The 19,230-nt window shown below is 41.2% G+C and overlaps 1 protein-coding gene across 1 annotated transcript in view; it reads left to right on the forward strand.

Annotated features, from left to right (window-relative positions):
- The window catches only part of PDE6C (phosphodiesterase 6C), a 66,003-nt gene extending 47,696 nt beyond the window's left edge, over positions 1-18,307 (forward strand). Inside the window, exons 10-22 of the mRNA XM_054982365.1 lie at positions 1,115-1,258; positions 1,345-1,413; positions 4,432-4,578; positions 5,496-5,603; positions 5,711-5,820; positions 7,170-7,257; positions 8,116-8,216; positions 9,499-9,606; positions 9,690-9,753; positions 10,768-10,842; positions 12,057-12,140; positions 14,090-14,246; positions 17,241-18,307. Of these exons, the coding sequence (XP_054838340.1) occupies positions 1,115-1,258; positions 1,345-1,413; positions 4,432-4,578; positions 5,496-5,603; positions 5,711-5,820; positions 7,170-7,257; positions 8,116-8,216; positions 9,499-9,606; positions 9,690-9,753; positions 10,768-10,842; positions 12,057-12,140; positions 14,090-14,246; positions 17,241-17,308 (1,323 nt within the window). The 3' untranslated portion in view covers positions 17,309-18,307. The remainder of the gene's footprint in view (positions 1-1,114; positions 1,259-1,344; positions 1,414-4,431; positions 4,579-5,495; positions 5,604-5,710; positions 5,821-7,169; positions 7,258-8,115; positions 8,217-9,498; positions 9,607-9,689; positions 9,754-10,767; positions 10,843-12,056; positions 12,141-14,089; positions 14,247-17,240) is intronic.
- Positions 18,308-19,230: the final 923 nt, after the last annotated feature.

Here is a 19,230-nt window from a genome sequence, read left to right on the forward strand (position 1 = left end):
CCTATTATCAGGCAAGAGGCCATGAATGGAGGAACTGGTTGTCTACAGTGGTCTCAAGGAGCAGTACGTTGTTAGCATTCATTTGCTCATACTGTATATGAATTCTTGTTGGTCAGTCAGACCAAGAGGGTTTCTTGACAGACAGAGGGTGAGATATTTTATTTACTTATTTAAGAGCTGCTGTAGTCTAGTGGTTAAGTGGTTAGGCTGTGAATCAGCATTCTGCTGGTTCAAATCTCACTACTGCCATGAGTTCAGCCTTGGGTAAAATAATCCTCTTAGCCCAGCTCCCCAGCTGTATTGAGGTGATAATAATGACATTGCCTTTGTTCACAGCTGTGTGTGGAGCAATAATCTGTCTAGAAGAATGGTAGATAAGTGCACTGTTATTGTTGTTATTTATTTTCTATTCTGCTCTTTCCACCTGAGGTGCTTGTGGCCACTTATGTTAATAATATAGATAACAATCACATATTTAAAAATTATTGTAAATGTTATTACTTGATTATTTTAATCATGGCAAGTAATAGAAAGCCTCTGTAACCAACTTTATCTTTAGCAGACACCAGAACCTTAGCACACTCAATGCAAGTATCTATGGGATAGGCATTCCATTATCAATAAGTTCTGTAGAGTATACTCTTGCTATATACTTCTTGGTTTAGCTGTGAAATGGAATAAGGTTCTGATACCAGTATAATAAAATTACTACCTATTGAATCCTTCCCTCCCCCTTCCATGAGCTCATAACTGTATTAAGCTCAATGTTTTTCATCTGTGTGTGAAAGACATAACAACCATATATAAATTATCACTGGAAGTGGTAGTGGTAGAAAGTGCCCTCAAGTCATAGCTGGCTTATGGTGACACCTGGTGGGGTTTTCATGGCAAAAGACTAACATAGATGGTTCGCCATTGCCTGCCTCTGCAACCCTGGTCTTCATTGGAGGTCTCCCATCCAATTACTGACCAACACCAACCCTGCTTAGCGTCTGAGATCTAACAAGATCAGGCTCACCTGGGCTATATTTTTGCATTGTTCTAAATAAAAATGTAGTTAAATATATGTTGAATTGAAGTACCGAAGTATTTACAGCTCCTTGCACTGTTGCAGATGTTAACACAGTTCCTTGGATGGTCTGTTTTAAACACTGACACATATGATAAAATGAATAAGCTTGAAAACAGGAAAGAAATCGCTCAGGAAATGCTGATGTACCAGACAAAGGCCACGCCTGATGAAGTTGAGTCCATACTGGTGAGTGTCTGTGCAGTTATAAAATACTGATGCCTGACTTGTTGTAGGATGAATTCATGTTCCTTTCATTTACATTTTGTTGTTAGCAATACCGGGACAAATTGGAACAAGAATGCATTGAAGACTGCGAAGAGAGAGATCTTATCAAAATTTTGGTGAGTAGCTAAATTCCCATATATCAAAATTATCCCACAATATCAAAATAGTTCACACTTAAAGGAATTAGATGTATAGCTCTGAGAATATACTTGACCTTATTACTGCTGCATGTGCGAATTCTAATTTGCAGTTCATTTGTCCTCCATAGTAGCCCAGTGTGTCTGTCTGAGCTCTATGGCTCAATTACTCAACTTTACTAGAGAAAATACAAAATCCACCTGTATTCTACAGTAACTGGATGCTTGTAATTGGATGTTTGGCAGTGGGTACATTGTACCAAACTCACCTACAAATATTTTTTAAAATATGTCAAAACCTACGGCTATGATTATTACGCAAGTGGGTAATTTCCCTCTGCATTTATTCTGGTCCCAGGTCAAGGACAGGAACTAATGAATCCTAGAGCAACTGTAGTTTTAAGATGCAACACCTGCTTTATCCCATTAGCAAGCTGGGAGTCCAAGCTTTCTAAGTGGATAAAGCAGTGGCAGAATAAGAGATCAGACCTTAAGTTTAAGCACCCTCCTGTTTCAGGAGATTATTTGCATACATTTCAGAAATTTCTGTAATTTTTTTTCTCATGTGGAAACTTAGTGGAGAAAGAGACCTAGAAGCAGGCAATCTAGTGTATAAAATTTTTAAAAAATCAAAATTTGGCAAAATAATATTACGGTCAAAATATATTTTAGTTTCTTCAATGCATCTGTGTGTGCAGCTGCATGATATATGAGACACACTGGTGAAAACGACATTCATCTCCTCTATTCCATAACTTCCTGTTTTCTGTGTACCATGTTTCTGAATTTTCCTGCCCCTCTTCATATAATTGGCTGGCACTGGTATGGAATTACACAAAGAGCTTCTCTTTCTCCAGTACTTTGTCTTCACCAGGCACCACCCCTAAATCTCCAGGAATTTCCCAAGCTGGAGTTGGCAATCCTATCTTTACTGAGTGGTCTAGGTATATTCAATGGTAAACTGGAACTTACAGACTAATACAACTGTGTCTCAATTCCCCAGACCAACACTTTCAAACACTAAGGAAGCAACAGCTATACAAACTCATAAGTCTATATCCCCTCCCATTTTAAAAATAATTTGAAAGTGTTAACAATGCAATCCAAAGGCTTCCCTTGTCACCATCGGGCACCCACTTGTGTAACTTCTGCTCCACTAGTCTGCTTCCTAAGGACTTGCACTGGCAGGCAAGGCCTGGCCAGGAGAGCACATTCCCTGGTTCCCCTGGTTACCGAGGCAGCAGCCACCAATTGCCGGACAGCTGTTATTGACAGCCTCATGAGTGGCAGGCAAAGGCACAGCCAATCCACTGGCTACAATTGGCCCCCTAGCCACCTGTCAATGCCACTCTCCTCCTCTCCCGAGAGCAGGCACTCAGATCACAAAGACCCTTCAATTGTGGCACCCTTCGATCGTGGCACAAACTCCAGTAAGGCGGAGGGGAGGCGGTCTAAAACCCCAGATCCAACTCCTCCCATCTGCAAAAAGCAAAAAGGAGAGCAGGCCGGCCTTGCTGACAAGCCCCCAAGATCTCTGGGTTTGGCCAGCACATTGCTCCACCTCCCCAGCCACATCCTCATGCCTTCACATCAATCTCACCTCCCCTACTCACAACCTATCTGCCTGGCTTATCAGATGCCAGCAGTGCTGTGGGAGAGTGTGAGATCTCCATGAAGCCCTCCCCCACCCCAGCAAACACAAACAGAGAGCACTCCAAGTCCTACCCCACTCCCAGTGTATCTAAAGTGGGGACAAGGAGGTGGATGGGAAGCTTGGCCGCTGCTCTGTTTCTCAGCAGACCATCTCCAGAGCCACCCCACCCTTACCAGCTCACAGCAGAACCACAAGTGACAAAAGGCACAGATTGGACACTTGTCTGCTTCCCTCAAGTTTTGATGGGAAATGTAGGCATCCTGGTCTCGCAGCTTCGCTCTCTGACTGCTGTCCAATGGACTTTTCAACTGTCACTTGTCCAACATTCCGCCAAGATGCCTACATTTCCCATCAAAACTTGAGGGAAGCAGACAAGTGTCCAATCTGTGCCTTTTGTCACTTGTGGTTCTGCTCTCAGAGTTAGAGACAATCTTCTGGTATGTGCAAAGGGGCAACCCTACAGGAAGATGAGAGATTGGGGGGGGGATGGAGCCACTGTCAGCCACAGGCAAGCAAACAGACAGGGAGAGAGTTCCTGCACAATACATACTTTATCGAGCTACCAGATGTGAGGATGCTGGCTGGAAGCTGGCTGTCGGCTCCCTTTGTCTGAGGTGGCAACTGTGCCTGGGCAAGCTGCTCTTGGCGCTGGGAGAATCATTCCTCATGCAGCTTTCTTGGGAGCACGGTTGAGTTACAGGCTGCCAGGGGACCCACTCCTTGAGCCAGGCTAGAAAGGCAGTCATGGACTATTTCCGGGGCCAGAAACAGGCATGCTTTCTGGCCTTCCTGATGGATTGCAGCCTGCCTGAAAGGGAAACATGCATGGTGAGACCAAGCAGCTCGATCTCGCACAAGCCACAGCCACGTCTGCTGAGCTTTGAGCAATTGTCCATGGCCCCGAAGGGAGACGGGGGACCCTCCATTATAGGTGCTGCTGGCAAGCAGATGACAAATGCCCTCCTCACAGGGAGAGAGCTCTTTGAATGCACAGGGGTTGCATGGTGGCGACTGGGCACTGGTGGAGCGGCACCCAGGCGCTGTACCATTGTAAGTGGGGTTTATGTCAGTGTAAGTCCGAGATACGCCATCGTAACTCCTAGTCAGATTCCTACGCACTTTCAACACCTTGTCATAGGATTGGGCTGTTGTAAGTAGTTTAGTATGCAATACTAATTTTGCTAGAAGCATTGCTTTGAAGCATGAGAGCTGTGTGTGCACTTGATAATGTTCTTTCTAAATGGTTGGCAAGGCAACACTCCTACTAAATAAGTGAAAGTAGCAAAATGATCCTTGCATAATCTCTGTTGCACATCAAACTGATTATGTTTGTTCCCCAACAGAAGGAGGAATTGCCTGATCCAAAGGAAGTGGACCTTTATGAATTTAGGTTCAGTGACTTTCCTGTTGATGAATATGACTTGATCAAATGTGGAATACGGCTATTCTTTGAGTTAAATGTTGTGGAAAAGTTCAAAGTACCAGCAGAGGTCAGATTTATTGTACCTTATTTTCATAAAGAAGAATACAAGGGATATAATAGCCCCTTTGCATAGCTAATATGTATTTTATATCACCCATGGCGCCCTTTGCCCAAGTGTGCACTAGAGACTGAATCCTAAGAATTTATTTGGAAATAAAAACTGAGGGATCTATACAGAGACAGCAGCCTTTGTTCTTTATAAACTCATGAGCAACATGAGCCTTGAGCCACAGGCATTGCTACTGCTAAGATCTCTTATGTTTACCAGATGTTTACTATTGGGTGGTAAATTTGGGGTGCAGCTAACAGAGCTGGGGGTAGGTAGGACCAGAGTTTCCAACCTCTAGGTAGAGCTCGAGGATCTCCCAGAATTACAACTGATCTCCAGACTATAAACATCAGTTACCCTGGAAGAAATGGCTGCTTTGGAGGGTATACTCTAGGGTCCCTCCCCAGCCTCCACCTCCAAATTCTCCAGGAATTTCACAACCCAGAGTTGGTAACCTTACATAGCACATATTCAATCATGAAGTTCTACTCTGTAACCCTTACTGAAACTTGCAGGACAGGCACTACAGCAGAATTTTGTTCCAATACATATTCTAGTAATGCTCTGTCATAGTACCCCCATTCATACTGTAGGAAAAGCACTTGTGGGCCGAGTCCTAGATTAGTTAGTGGGTGAGTGGATATAATCTGGAATTTTGCCCCCAACACTAAAAAAAAAAGTCCAACTTAATACAAACAGCAAATGATAGGAAGCTAACACACAAGTGAAAAAAGTCTGAAGTCACTGTCAAACAAACTGTCCATTTTCATCTTTATTAAATGGCTGGTTTTCATAGCTATAGTGAAATTGCTTTTTTAAACAGTGTTTATGGGATTCAGCAGTACAGAGAATTAAGTATCTTTCATTTGTAACAGGTTCTTACAAGGTGGATGTATACAGTCAGAAAAGGCTATCGTGATATCACTTACCACAACTGGCGGCATGGATTCAATGTCGGGCAAACCATGTTCACTCTTCTGATGGTATATTTTATTACTCTGGATCTGCTCCAGAGTTTATTTTATATTGTAATGCATGTTATAAAATGTAGACAGACATAAAAGTGAAAAGGCCACTTTTGTTTTTATAGACAGGTAAAATAAAGAAATATTATAGTGACTTGGAAGCCTTTGCTATGGTCGCTGCAGCTTTCTGCCATGACATCGATCACAGAGGCACCAACAACCTGTATCAAATGAAGTAAGTGTTGTCTACTAACATGTAATGCAGGGGGCACTTTCCTCTTCTTGTACAGTGAGGGAAAGTACTTCAAGTGTTTGTTGCCTGTCTTACCGATGCAGATAATTTCCATGGGGGGGGTTACAAGATTGCAAGCATAAAGTCTGTTGAGGTGGGATTAAAATAACAGTGGAGAGTGGTGATCCCATGTCACTTGTATGTGCCACTCTAACCCCCTTTTCTTTTACTGGCATTATTGGAAGCTATTCATATTTATAGGACAATGAAAGTAGATCCTGTCCAATAAACAAAGGGAAGGAGCATGGGGGGCAATTTGTGCTGCAATAGGAAAGGGAAACTGGAGGAGTCATCTCTCTGTGGATGGAAATCCTTGCACCTGTGGAAATTGTAGGCAGGATCAAAGTCATGTATGTATGTTTGTGTGTGCACACTCACACAAACATACATTTATCATTTATCAGGCTGCAACTGGTGAGTATAAATCTTGACCCCCCCCCCCCCTTTTCAGCTACTGAATTTTTAAAAAGTTTGTTTTGTTTTACAATTATGCAAAATGATACTTCACCAGGCCTCTGCAGCGCACTGGCAACAATTCCCACAATTCCTCTCTCCTGTTAATAAAATGATGGGGGAAGAAAAGAGAGGGAAGGGTTGGGGAGTGTGGTAAGAGCATGAGCTTAGTCATGGGGCTCAGCTTTTCCTAGTCACTTAAGGACATAACCTTGGACTGGGCCTTTATCCACTGTTGTGCCTGATCTCCTGGTTGGGGAAATGGTCAGTGTTCTTGGACTGCCCTTACAGGAAAGACCCAAACTATCATATATAGAAGAGACCTTCAATTCTACCCCTCTGCAACTTGCAGCCTGCTTTACTTAAAGTGCACTGGAATATGGTGCTGCTCTTAATGACTTTTCAGGTGTAGCTGATGGAGAATACAATCTGTGATGGCTTCTGGGGTCCAGAACGAGCTAGCAGATGGACATTTTGTCAGTCTAACATGGGTCTGGCTTCCTTGAGACGCAAAAGGGAATAGTTGGCAGTGTATAAGACCATACAGTGTCTAACCACTATACTGCACTAGTAGTTAACATCTTGGCATAGGATTGGGGAAACCTGGGTTCTTCATATCCCTGCTCAGCCATGAATTCACCTCATGATGCTCATGAGAGACATTGGACAAGTCACTCTTCTTCAGCCTGACATACCTCACAGGGTTGATGTGAGGACCATGGAAGTGGACCATGTGTGATGGCCTTAGCCTCTTGGAGAAAGAAAGAATCAAATCAGAACCACAATTAAGAATTATACACTGTGGAATATTTTAAACTACATAATCTTTTTCAACACAGATCATCATCTCCATTGGCAAAACTTCATGGCTCTTCCATTTTAGAAAGACACCATCTGGAGTACAGTAAAACGTTGCTTCAGGATGAGGTTTGTGTCTAATTTCGAATTATTGTACTCTTATCTTGGGCAAATGCATTTTTATTAACTACAGTTAAATAATTTTAAAACATCCACTATGAAGCTAAAATGTTGAAGTTTACCACTATTGGTTATGACTTTGTTAGTCACATTCAGGTATCTTGATAAACCCCCATTTCTCTGTAATGTGTACAAATGCAACCTCGTTGTGCTTTCGCACTGTCTCCAGCCTCCCTTCCTAACTTCTCTTTGGACTGAAGACTTAATCCAAGAAGTTCAGTGCTTATGCAGAACCCCTTATCAAAACGCACTAAACATGGTAGAGAGGTGGCATATAATTGAAATAAATAAATAACATTGGATACTTGGAAACTTAATTTCCTGCAGCTGTTATCTGACTGTGAGAGGATCAGAGCTGTGGCAAAGCATACTGTCATGTCTGGCTTTTAAATATTTGAAGTTGCTTCTTTTCCTTTAGAAGGTCCTTTTTGCTAAGCTAAACATCCTCAATTTTCCCTCGTGATCCTTCTCTTGGACTCCTCTGCAATTTTTCTTGAACTCTGCCAGTTGACAGAAAATGGGTGTAGAGAAAGGATGTGGATCTAAAATAAATCTGCCTTGGTGTTTCTAATAAGGCACTGTCATACATGTTCAATATAGTAGGATGTGTTTTGGCCTTTGACCCTCTGGATATGATGCATGTGTGTTATGTCTAAGGCTATTCCACTATTTATTTGATTGATTATGGATTATTTTAGGAAATTTTAAAATAGATGTACTTAAAGTAGATATGTGATAATATATCATAGTGTATAGTGTAATCAATGTTGCAGACAGTATTTATTTGTAAAAATTTCAATCTTGCAGACTTTAAACATCTTCCAGAATTTAAATAAGCGGCAGCATGAAGTGGTTTTACATTTATTTGAAGTTGCAATCATAGCAACTGACTTGGCATTGTATTTCAAGTAAGTGATACATTCGTTCGTTCGTTCTAAAATAATACTTTGCCTTACACAATTTAAAATATTACTTTTTCTTTAACTAAATGTTTATTTTTAAAACAAGTGGAACAAATTTATGCTTTACCATCTATGGTTGCTTCTGCAAGGAAGTTTTGCTCCATGTAACCACAATACTGCAGGGGGAGTTGTTTGTTTTTTTAGAAGGGCCGCTGCACAGCATTGTTAGTGCAGCTGTGCATCTTCCAGGTTTCCTTGGCTCTAGTGCATGTTTTCCAGAACAGCTTTGGTACAAACTTTTTAAAAAGTTGATACTCGAAATGGTGGTGGGATCCATGTGGATGGGAAAATACAGATTTCCACACCTTCCAGCTCCCATCTGGTACCATTTCCTCTCACACTCGCCATTCTCCACCATAACCACCATCAGTAGACTTTGTGCTGGCTTTTTAAAAATCAATAATAGGTGTATTGTTATAGTATCATTGATCTAAAGCATTACACCTGCTCCGTTTAAAAAAAATCCAAAAGCACTTGGGCAGTGGGGTGGGTATGTCAGGCATAAGGGGACAGTATAAAGAATCTTTCTGTGTGGAGGTTCCATTGCTTATGCAAATTCTTCTGCATTCACAGTGGCAATGGGAGCACAATAAGGAATAGTCCCCATGTAGAAGCAACCCAAGTTGTAAGAACATTTGTAATACCTGCAGATGTAGTGATGGCAGCTAGCATAGATGGCTTTAAAAGAGCCTTAGACAAATACAGCGGAGGATAGGTCCATCAATGGTTACTAGCTATGGTGACTAAAGAGAGCCTCCATTTGCAGAGGCAGTAAACCTCTGAACATAATAGCTTGGAAGCATTTTAAAGGGCGGTATTGGCCTCTCTGCCCTTTTTGCTGGCCCTTCAGAGCAACTGGTTGACTACTGTCTAAAATAGGATCTGGAACGAGATGGACCACTGGTCTTATCCAGCATGGAAACCCTTACGTTCTACATTTCATAAGAAAAATGCCATTTCAATGCTCGGTACAGATTAGTGCTAAATGATGGAAAAGGTGTCTGAAGAGTGATAATACGATCCAGTTAAAATTTCCCTGACAGTGTTAGGTGATCAGGTTATTTATTGCTGCAACTAGAATTACAGCATGATTAGTACCTAGTTTCCACTAGGACCTGCTGTGATTGGGCCTTGGAATCTAATTTCAGAGGCTCAGGTAGGACATAGAAAGAGCGTGTGCATATATGGGTCGACCTTGCTTATAATAGTCGTAATATTTTTTTTATAGGAAAAGGACTATGTTTCAAAAGATAGTGGATGCTATAGAAAAAATGGAGAAGGAAGAGGATGCAATTAGATATATAACTATGGATCCAATCAAAAAAGAAGTAATCATGTAGGTCAATTTTATTTTATTCTTCCTATGCCAATGTACTCTATAGGTTCCCTTCTTTATATAACCGATTGTTTTATTCAAAGGGCTATGATGATGACTGGCTGTGACCTGTCTGCTATCACCAAACCCTGGGAGGTGCAAAGTGAGGTGGGTATCTGCAAAAGTCAAGTATTTTATTCATATACCTTTAAATGTGAATGCCTTATTTCAGAAAAAAATAAGTATGTTAAGTATTATGCTCTAAATTCATATGCTCTTGCGAAGGAGCTTTCAAAACTGAAAAAAGAGTCATAGAGTTGGAAGGGGTCTTACAAACCGTCTAGTCCAACCCTCTGCCCAATGCAGGAAGAGCTTAAAGCATCCCTGACAAGTGTTTGTCCAGCTGCTCCTTGAAGACTGCCAGCTATTTTAAGAAATAACTCCAAAATAGTTCCCTGTCTGTTCAGAGAGCAGAAAAGAGAGATATGTGTTCAGAAATATAGTTCAAACAAAATCTTTTTTCTATAATATAATGAAATTGCTAAAAATAATGGTTTTGTTAATCTCAAGAAATCTTTCAAATAGGTACTTCTCGGTTTTTAATACTGGCACAAGATGAGGGGAAGGAGGCAGGAGGGGAAAGGATAATAAGGTCAAAATTAATCTGACAGGGACATCTTCCAGCTAGAAGAGTTAGTAGACATTTCTGTCAAAGGTGATTGTATTCATAGGCATTTCAGTGCACAGCAGTTTATACCAATCATGTCATTATTCCTGTTGGTTTGGGGAGAGCTTTTTGAATCTATATAAATAATGAGTGACTTCCTATTACATTCTCTGCTTTTGTCTGGTGCTGCCTCTCTTAATCAGGGACAGATATTTTGCTGGCCCCAGACCGGAGTCAGGAAGGTAGAGGCTATGCAACCACTAGGGCTGCCGACCACCTTCTATGGCCTGGGGGATCCTCTAGAAATACAACTGATCTCCAGAATGCAAAGATCTGTTCCCCTGGAGAAAATGGATGCTTTGGAGGGTGAACTGTATGGCATTATACCCTGCTGAGCTCCTCCCCTCTCCAAACCCCAGGCTCCACCCCCAAATCTCCAGGCATTTCCCAACCTGGAGATGGCAACTCTACCCCCCCCCCACACACACACACATAACAGAGTGTGTAATTCCCAGGTTGCCATCATGGTTGCAAATGAATTCTGGGAGCAAGGTGATCTTGAACGAACTGTCCTACAGCAACAACCAATTGTAAGTACTTGAATATATTAATATTTGTAGCTTGGGGATGCTACTGGATCCTGGCCTACAGTTGGAGGCTCAGGTCTCCTCTGTGGCATGTAGCACCTTTTATCATCTTTGGCTGGTTTGTCAGCTATGACCATTCCTCGAAAAGTGTGATCTGGCCATGATGATCCATGCTATGATCACATCCAAGTTGGATTACCAAAATGTGCTTAGGGGCGAGTGCATGCTGGCATCGTGCCAGTGTGCTCATGTCTCTTCCAGTAAAAACCAGAAGTGACATCAGGATACTCTAGCATTTTACAAAAACTCTATTGCACTCCCTATGTTCATGCCCCAGTCCTCTGGTCACCTATTGGTTGCCAGACTATGTCTGGCAAACGTTAACATCCTCTACATGGAGCTGAATTTGAAAATTGTCCAGAAACTTCAATTGGCCAAAAATGCGGCAACCAGGCTATTGTCAGAGGTCGGTTACAGAGAACATACCACTCCCTTACACAGGTTACCTATCTGTTCTGGCACAATTCAAAGTGCTGGTAGGCCCTTAACAGCTTGTGGCAGGATATCTGAATGTCCATCTCCTCCCATACTATTCAGCCCATCAGTTAAGAATCTGCCTTCAAGCCCTGATCTCTCTGCCCCCGCTTTCAAAGGAGAGGTGGGTGGCAACTAGTGACAGGACATTTTCTGTGGTGGCACCTCACCTCTGGGACACCCTCCCCCTTAAAGTTCACCTGGCACTTACTTTCTTTTAGGCACCAATCCAAAACCTTTTTTAAACCCAGGCTTTTAATTAGGGCTTTTATTTTACCATCTTTTTAATGACTTGCTTCAGTTTTATGGATAATTTTTATGCTGTTTATTTCCAATTACTTGTGTTAATTTATATTGTTTTAATTGTAAGCTGCCTCCAGCAGATCTCTGAAGAACTAGCCTAGAACTATCCTAAATAAATAAGTATTGACAAGTCAGGAATTTCCAGTGAATATTGAAATGATTATATAAGCACTTCTTACCGAACTGGGGGGCAGGGGCAGTGCTGTTGCATGAGTATTTGGTTTTGTTCTGTATTGTTTCTAGTTGTTGTTCTGCAGCATTATGATTGTTAAGGCTGTTTTAAGATCTATGCTGGAGGCTGTGTGGTAGACCACTTGAAAAACCTTTATTAAAGTTGGTTTCCTTAAACAAGTGTGTTAACAATATCCATTCTTTTTAAGCCTATGATGGACAGGAATAAAGCTGATGAACTGCCTAAACTACAAGTTGGTTTCATTGATTTTGTGTGTACCTTTGTATACAAGGTAAGATGAAGCACTTAACTTCAGACTGACTTTTTAAAATAATATACAACTGTATGTAGGTATGTATGTATGTATGTATGTATGTATGTATGTATGTATGTATGTATGTATGTATGTATGTATGTATGCACATATATGTGTGTGTGTGTGTGTGTGTGTGTGTGTGTATGTGTATTTGTATAAATAATTAAAAGGGTCTGTTATGCATGTTTAGGCTTATAGAATGGTACTTGTCCTAAAAATATCGAGTCTCCTTAAACAAATACTAGACCGCCTCCCCTCTAAGTGGGAAGCAAATGCAAGATCTGGAATTTGGTTGGGCTGATAGAATAAAGCACTGACGGTTGCTGATATTCCCTTTTGAACCTTGGGAAAGGGTAGCTCCTTCCTACCTAGGGCTGCCAGCATTCAGGTGGGAGCAGGGCTTTTTTTCAGCTGGAACACGGTGGAACGGAGTTCCAGAACCTCTTGAAAATGGTCACATGGCTGGTGGCCCCGCCCCCTGATCTCCAGACAGAGGGGAGTTTAGATTGCCCTCCGCGCCGCAGTGCAGAGGGCAATCTAAACTCCCCTCTGTCTGGAGATCAAGGGGCGGGGCCACCAGCCATGTGACCATTTTCTCTGAGGGCAACCCAGTGAGTTCTACCACTTCTTTTCCCAGAAAAAAAGCCCTAGGTGGGAGTATCACAGAGAAGACAAGAGAAGACAGAAACTTTGAATATGTTGCTATTAACACTCAATGAAGCTCAAGCAGCACTTTGAGTGGCTCTGACGTTTACTCATCCTAACCTTGCTATACTATTGAAAAGTGTTTGTTGAACTAGTAGAGAATTTTGTTAGCTATAAAAATCCTTCTAAGTATTAATTATATATTTTCCAAATTCTAGAGTGATTCCGCACATGTTGGATAATGCACTTCCAATCCTCTTTATAGATCATTTGGAATGGATTTTTTGTATGTGGAACAAAAAATCCACCTCAAACAGTTGATAAAGTGCATTGAAAGTGCATTTTCCAACGTGTGCGGAATCAGCCTTAGTTTTCACAGCTTGTTATTCTTTTCTGAACTTTTTGGTGGGGCCAATTACAGCTGATCTCCAGATGACAGAGACCAGTTCCCCTGGAACAAATGACTGGTTTGAAGGGAGCACTCTATGGCATTATACCCTACTGATGCTTCCCCCCCCCAAAAAAAACCCCTGCCCTCTCCAGGCTCCACCCCAAAAATCTCCAGCAATTTCCCTGTAAATTTTCTCTTCCATGAGAGGAGCTCCATTGATGGAAGAATGGAGCCGTTTCTCTCCCTTCCTTCCCGCCACTGCAATTTCCCAGTCCACATGGCTATTACTCCACATGGGTCCTGCAACTTTTCCAGTGATGGCATTGGCTGGCAGGGAGGGGAAAGCCAGGGAGCATGGTCCTTGTAATGGTACCAGCCCTTATATTTTAGCTCAAAGCTGGTTTAGCTTGAAGTAGCTGTTGTTTAATAAAAATATCAGGACTAGAGGTGGGCTCAAACCGAAACACGAACCAAAATTTGTCATGAACCAGGCCAGTTCATGGTTTGCAAACCAGCGGTTTGTCAGAGCCCATTTCTGATGAACCGCCACAAATTTTAAGCTGGTTCATTTGGTTCATTTTTCGGTTTGTCATTGCAGACAGCCTGGCACTGATCAATCAGTTTCCTAGGCAACATGGGGATGAGCTTTCTGCAGATGCGGAAGTGACCTTCTGCTGCCCCGGAAGCGACATTTTCATGAACCAGATGAACTGGTTCATGAACTGGGGCAAGTCTGTGAAAGTTTGTGGTTTGTGAAATGTGACAAACCACACGGTTCGGTATCTTCCCGGTTCGTGCCCACCTCTAATCAGGACATATCAGCGATGTCTGTATTGCCACTGAAATGCACCATAAATGGTCAATTTACGGATGGGCACTGTTTACTCAGGAATTTTCTAGGTTCCACAAGGAAATTACACCTATGCTTAGTGGTCTTCTAAATAACCGAGTGCAGTGGAAAGCACGGGCTGAGGTTTATGAACAAAAGTTGAAAGCTCTCGAGGAAGAAAAGAAAAAGAAAGAAGAAGCAGCAGCAGCCAAGAGAGGTGATGTATATTTAAAACTGGCATTCCTACATGAGAGATTTCTTTGTATATGCATGCAGTACATGCCATTAGTTCTGGAATCTTATGCTGAACTTGGTATTCAGTGTAAAATGTCACTGAATAGGGTTTACTGATACATGAGGATAAAATATAATATATTTAGTGAAAAGAAAAAATGTAAACATCTCTTTCCCCACAAGAGGTTCCAATAGACCATATTAAATGTGAAAGTGGGGTGGTCACAAATAGACTGGGAAAATAGAGTCTATATCAGTCAAGAATGCTACTTTTCAGTAAAATTTCTCCTTATCTAAGAATGTAATGATCAGTACCGACAGAAGGGCTGAATAAATGGTGTTATCTGTTAACCCATTTTAAAAAAACTATCATTCTTTCTTTCTTTGAATTCTGGAATGTAATTTGTAACCCTGAACTGGGACATTTAATTTTCACAAATAAGGCATTAGAAAATCATAACTACCTTGTTTGTAATGCCTGGCCCCTCTTGATTTAAGTGCCTAGCATGATCACAGTTGCGTTCTGTTCCCAATTCAAAATTGAATAGTTGAATTTCCACAGTAGTTTTGCATTTGTGTAGTAGTGCATTCAGCATTATGGCAGCCGCTATTGGCAACACTATCTGGCTTGGATTATACATGCCCACAGTCGTCATGGGTGGATCATGTATTGTGTTGTAGTGACCATTAGGACCCACCTGTTTAAATGGTCACCTATTTGGCTGAAATAGGCTTTAATGATTAAATCAAGGAGCAGCTTGGTGACTGAATACTCCCTTGAAACATTCAATCCTTGAAGGGGTCAGTCCTCAAACTCTTAGGGAGAAAATGAGAGGTTTTTAATTGGGTCCAGGTTCAAAGTGAAATTTCCCAGCCAATAAACAGTTAAGCATACATATATGATCCCTACTCTGCTGACGTTGATTTTAAGAAAAAAATAATACATTTCCAAGCTTCTTACCCAGAGCTCCCCTCCCCCGGCAAAGGAAAGCAGATTTCACTGAATTCCAAATCTGAGAGATTCAAGGGCTATAGGGTGTGGCCAGTTTGTATAGATGGTTTTACATAGGCCAAGACATAACTTTACTGAACCTGCTGCTGATTTGAGCCCTCTAAAAGCATGATATGATGTTCTTCTGAGCATACTCTAACAGACAGTATTTTCACAATGGAATTTTTTCTGGGTATTGAATCAACCATATGGCCTCTTTGTGCTAAGAGGTAGTTTGGAAGAAGATCGACTTTCCATAACTCATTATAACAATAACAATACATGTCTTCATTTTTGGCTGCTTGTTCAAAGCTGAAGAAATTGTGACTTTTACAGGAAACTGAGAAACAAATAACATGCCCCTTTTCAGCAACACCCAATAAGAACACATGCAACTAGGATCCTTCATTTGCAAACACTGAATACAACGCAACATTTTACAAGGCAGCAATTGAGCCTTATTCAGCAGGACTGATTGGCTGCTGCTAATGCTACAAACCAGTAAGACTGCAGACCAAGAGCCCAACTATAACTGAAGCTAGCTCACTACATAACACAGGCTGAATCCACACACCCGCGGAACGTCCCGGCGTTGCACTAAATGTTCACTAAACACCCGGAAGTGTAGCGTCTTTCTAGCGCGATTCAGAAATCGCGCTAGAAAGACGCTACACTTCCGGGTGTTTAGCGAACATTTAGAGCAACGCCAGGACGCTCAGCGGGTGTGTGGATTCAGCCACAGTTTCTTTTTCATTTGCAGAAAGAAAGCTGGCAGTGCCAGTGCTTTGGGGACATTGTTTGTTTAAGGGCAAGTGCCAATGTTCTAAGAGGAAAATGTTCTAGAGGCACCTCTGTGCATTCTGCCATAAAAACTACAACTGGAGTAGAAATTCACTCTGAACAGCAGTAGCAGAGATTTAAATATGAATAGGACTTGCACCCAATGTTAAATTATATTTGCAGTCTTATATCAAATCACCCATACGATACTGCATTATCTTTTTGAGTCGCAAAATAACATTTAATTTGCTGAACCAATAAAGTGGAAAATTCAGAACAGAAAATAAAAAGATAGCATGTTACAAAATCAAAATCAATATTTTTAGTATCATGCTGTTAATTATATCTAAACATTTACGAAGTTAGGCCACTGATCATGTGACATGTTTTAGTGCAGACAGAAAATGTCAAAAATAACTGAGTAACTTGAATACTCAAGCTTTCACATTCAGGCTTTAATTCTGTTGTTCTCACAGTGCTGATGTTGACATGTTAATGTAGATAAATCAGAAAGCAACACTTTGCTCAGAACTATGACATATAAAAACCATGTGGAACCATTCAAAAATATTTGAGGCATTAGAAGAAATATTTGTACCTTGATTAGGATTTGGAACTGATTTTTAGATACATTTATTTTTACCCTGCTTTCCCAACCCCATTTAGAACACAAGAAAAAAAGAAAAGAAAAAAATCCATGTTTTTTTCTCATCAATAGCCTAGAGAAATGTACTGAACCATGACCTTATTCTCTCATTCAGAGATGTTACTATATGTTGTGCATGTGCCGAGTATAACCCAGTGACTGAAACTTACCTGGAACAGTGGTTTAGAATGTGCTTCATAGCAGTGACGCTGTTAGTCTATTGTAGTTAAATAAAACATAAGCACCGTGGCAGTGTAAAGATTAACAAATTGCTAATCTGACTCTCAAAAGCTTGTGCTGGAATAAATGTTGTTAGTCTTTAGGGAGTCGTTGGAGTTCTGCTTTAGAATGTGCTCACCTGTTAAGAAGCTTTAGTTATTACTCTCACTGTATTTGGTGAATATTTGCATATTCACTGACGTACAGATGCTGAAAATGCATTATGTTTTGGCACACACGTGCTTTTCATACCAGAAAGTAAACACATTAAGCCATAATAAAATCCATGAAAATAAACAGGCTCACCTTAATAACACTTTTTTGTGTTTTATTAACAGGAGGAGGTGGTGGTGGTGGAGGAGGAGGAGGAGAAGATGACGGCAAATCAAAAACATGTACAATTTTATAATTAAATTTCAATGGTGATGTTTCAAGGACTATATTTCTGCTACAGCGGAAGAAATCTAGGAAGACCTTCAGTGAGCCCCAGAGGATTTCTGTAAAACATAAAGTAGCATAGACTATTCAGTCCTTACACATCTGCCATTACCAATGAAACAAAAAGAGGTAAAATCCAATGAAAACTGAAAAATCATGAGGGATGAACATAATCAGAGATTTTACGAAATAAATGGTTTATGGGTTCATTCCTTGGTTATTGGTTTCTATCATTCATGCTTTACAGAGAGCGTTTTTTTATTTAATGTATTTAAACTGCAAATTGTCAGGAATCTATGGTTTTTACAATAGCCCTCTACAGGTGACATTACATATATTGAAAATAACTTGCACAAATGAGGAAAGGACAGGAGTGGCTGGCTCCGCCCTGTAAAATTGTTGGATCATGAGCGTGGAAGTCCTGTTCAGACGTTTAATTTTGGTGTTCCAACTGCACTCAATGGGAGGACATAGTAAACTCAGTCCTCCCAGGATGCAGGGTCACCATTTTGTGTAAATGGCAGGCATATATTTACGCCCCATGTTATGTCCAGTTTAGGTACGTGCAAGTGTGTTTTCCTCAGAAATCTAGGGTTCCATCAGCACATATACTGAAGCCGTGTGCCTGTGGAAAATATGGGCACTGACCCATTCATACAAAATAGTGACCATGCTTATTGGAAGGATTGTGCATAGTAGCTGTTACACAGTCTGAAAGTCTACATGCAAAGGCTCTATGTGATCAAAAACATTATTTAAAAAATCCTGGTCATCAAGATGGATTCTGTATGCATGTACTTCGTATGTGTGTAGGCTCCATGTGCTCACAAATTGGTGATTGTGGCAGGCAGGGCGCAGAGCCAACATGCTTGTGCGTGGTCCCCCTCTACATGAGTTAATTTCAGTGTATGTAATGCCATGTGTAGAAGCTTTTATCTTCAGTCATATTATACACTCTGTGTTGTACACATGTAACCCTATAATTACTAGTGACTAGGAACAGGTTTTATACTATGTTTACTTCTTATCATCTGGCATGAAATACATTCTTTTTTTCTGTACTATCACTAATAAAATTGTAGCATATGTCATTTTAGACGTTGTAACTCCAGTGTCAGATTTGTGCCTAATACACAGGTTCATTGCATATGAACATATACAGCCTGACCCGGTGAAACATAGAAACATTGAGCTGGAAGGGTCATTACTCCAACCTCCTGCCCAATGCAGGACATTCAGTTATTTCCCCCCCCCCCCGTGACCACCTGCTCTATGCCAATAGGAAAGCAAAAAACCTCCAGGATCCCCAGCCAATCTGGCCTGGTGGAATTCTTTCATGATCCCAAGGTGGCAATTGACATTACCCTGGGCATATAATAAAGGGCCACAAGTGCATAGCACCAGCTAATCCCTTCATACCCTCCCACTCTGGGTACATTCATATTGAGTCAGAATCATCATAGCTGTCAGGTGGCCGTCTAATGAATTCCCATTGATACAAGAATTTCAATACAAATGAAGTGTCTTCCTACCCACAAGGGCTGCCCTATTTATTTTCCAATGCAATTGACAAAGCTGCCCATTACTTTGTACAAATGGATCTATAACGAGCTGAAATGAATGGAAGGCTCCTGTGCTCTATGTTGGTCAACTCATATTTTGGCGTACCTTTGTGGCATAGGGAAACACTGAACCATGGCTCCTTCCTCAATATGCACAGTGCCATTAGAAACTACCGGTCGTATCAGCGGAACCCATGATGCATTTCATCTCCACACCAGTATTGGCCCCATCATATGGGAAACAGTTGATGTCCCATGGCTTCTCATATTATGTTTCTCTTCTATAAAGGTAACATAGGAAACAGATGGTCTTGCATAAATTACTAAGGCC

This window comes from Eublepharis macularius, chromosome 6, assembly GCF_028583425.1.
Source record: "Eublepharis macularius isolate TG4126 chromosome 6, MPM_Emac_v1.0, whole genome shotgun sequence".
NCBI classification, from domain to species: Eukaryota; Metazoa; Chordata; class Lepidosauria; order Squamata; family Eublepharidae; genus Eublepharis; species Eublepharis macularius.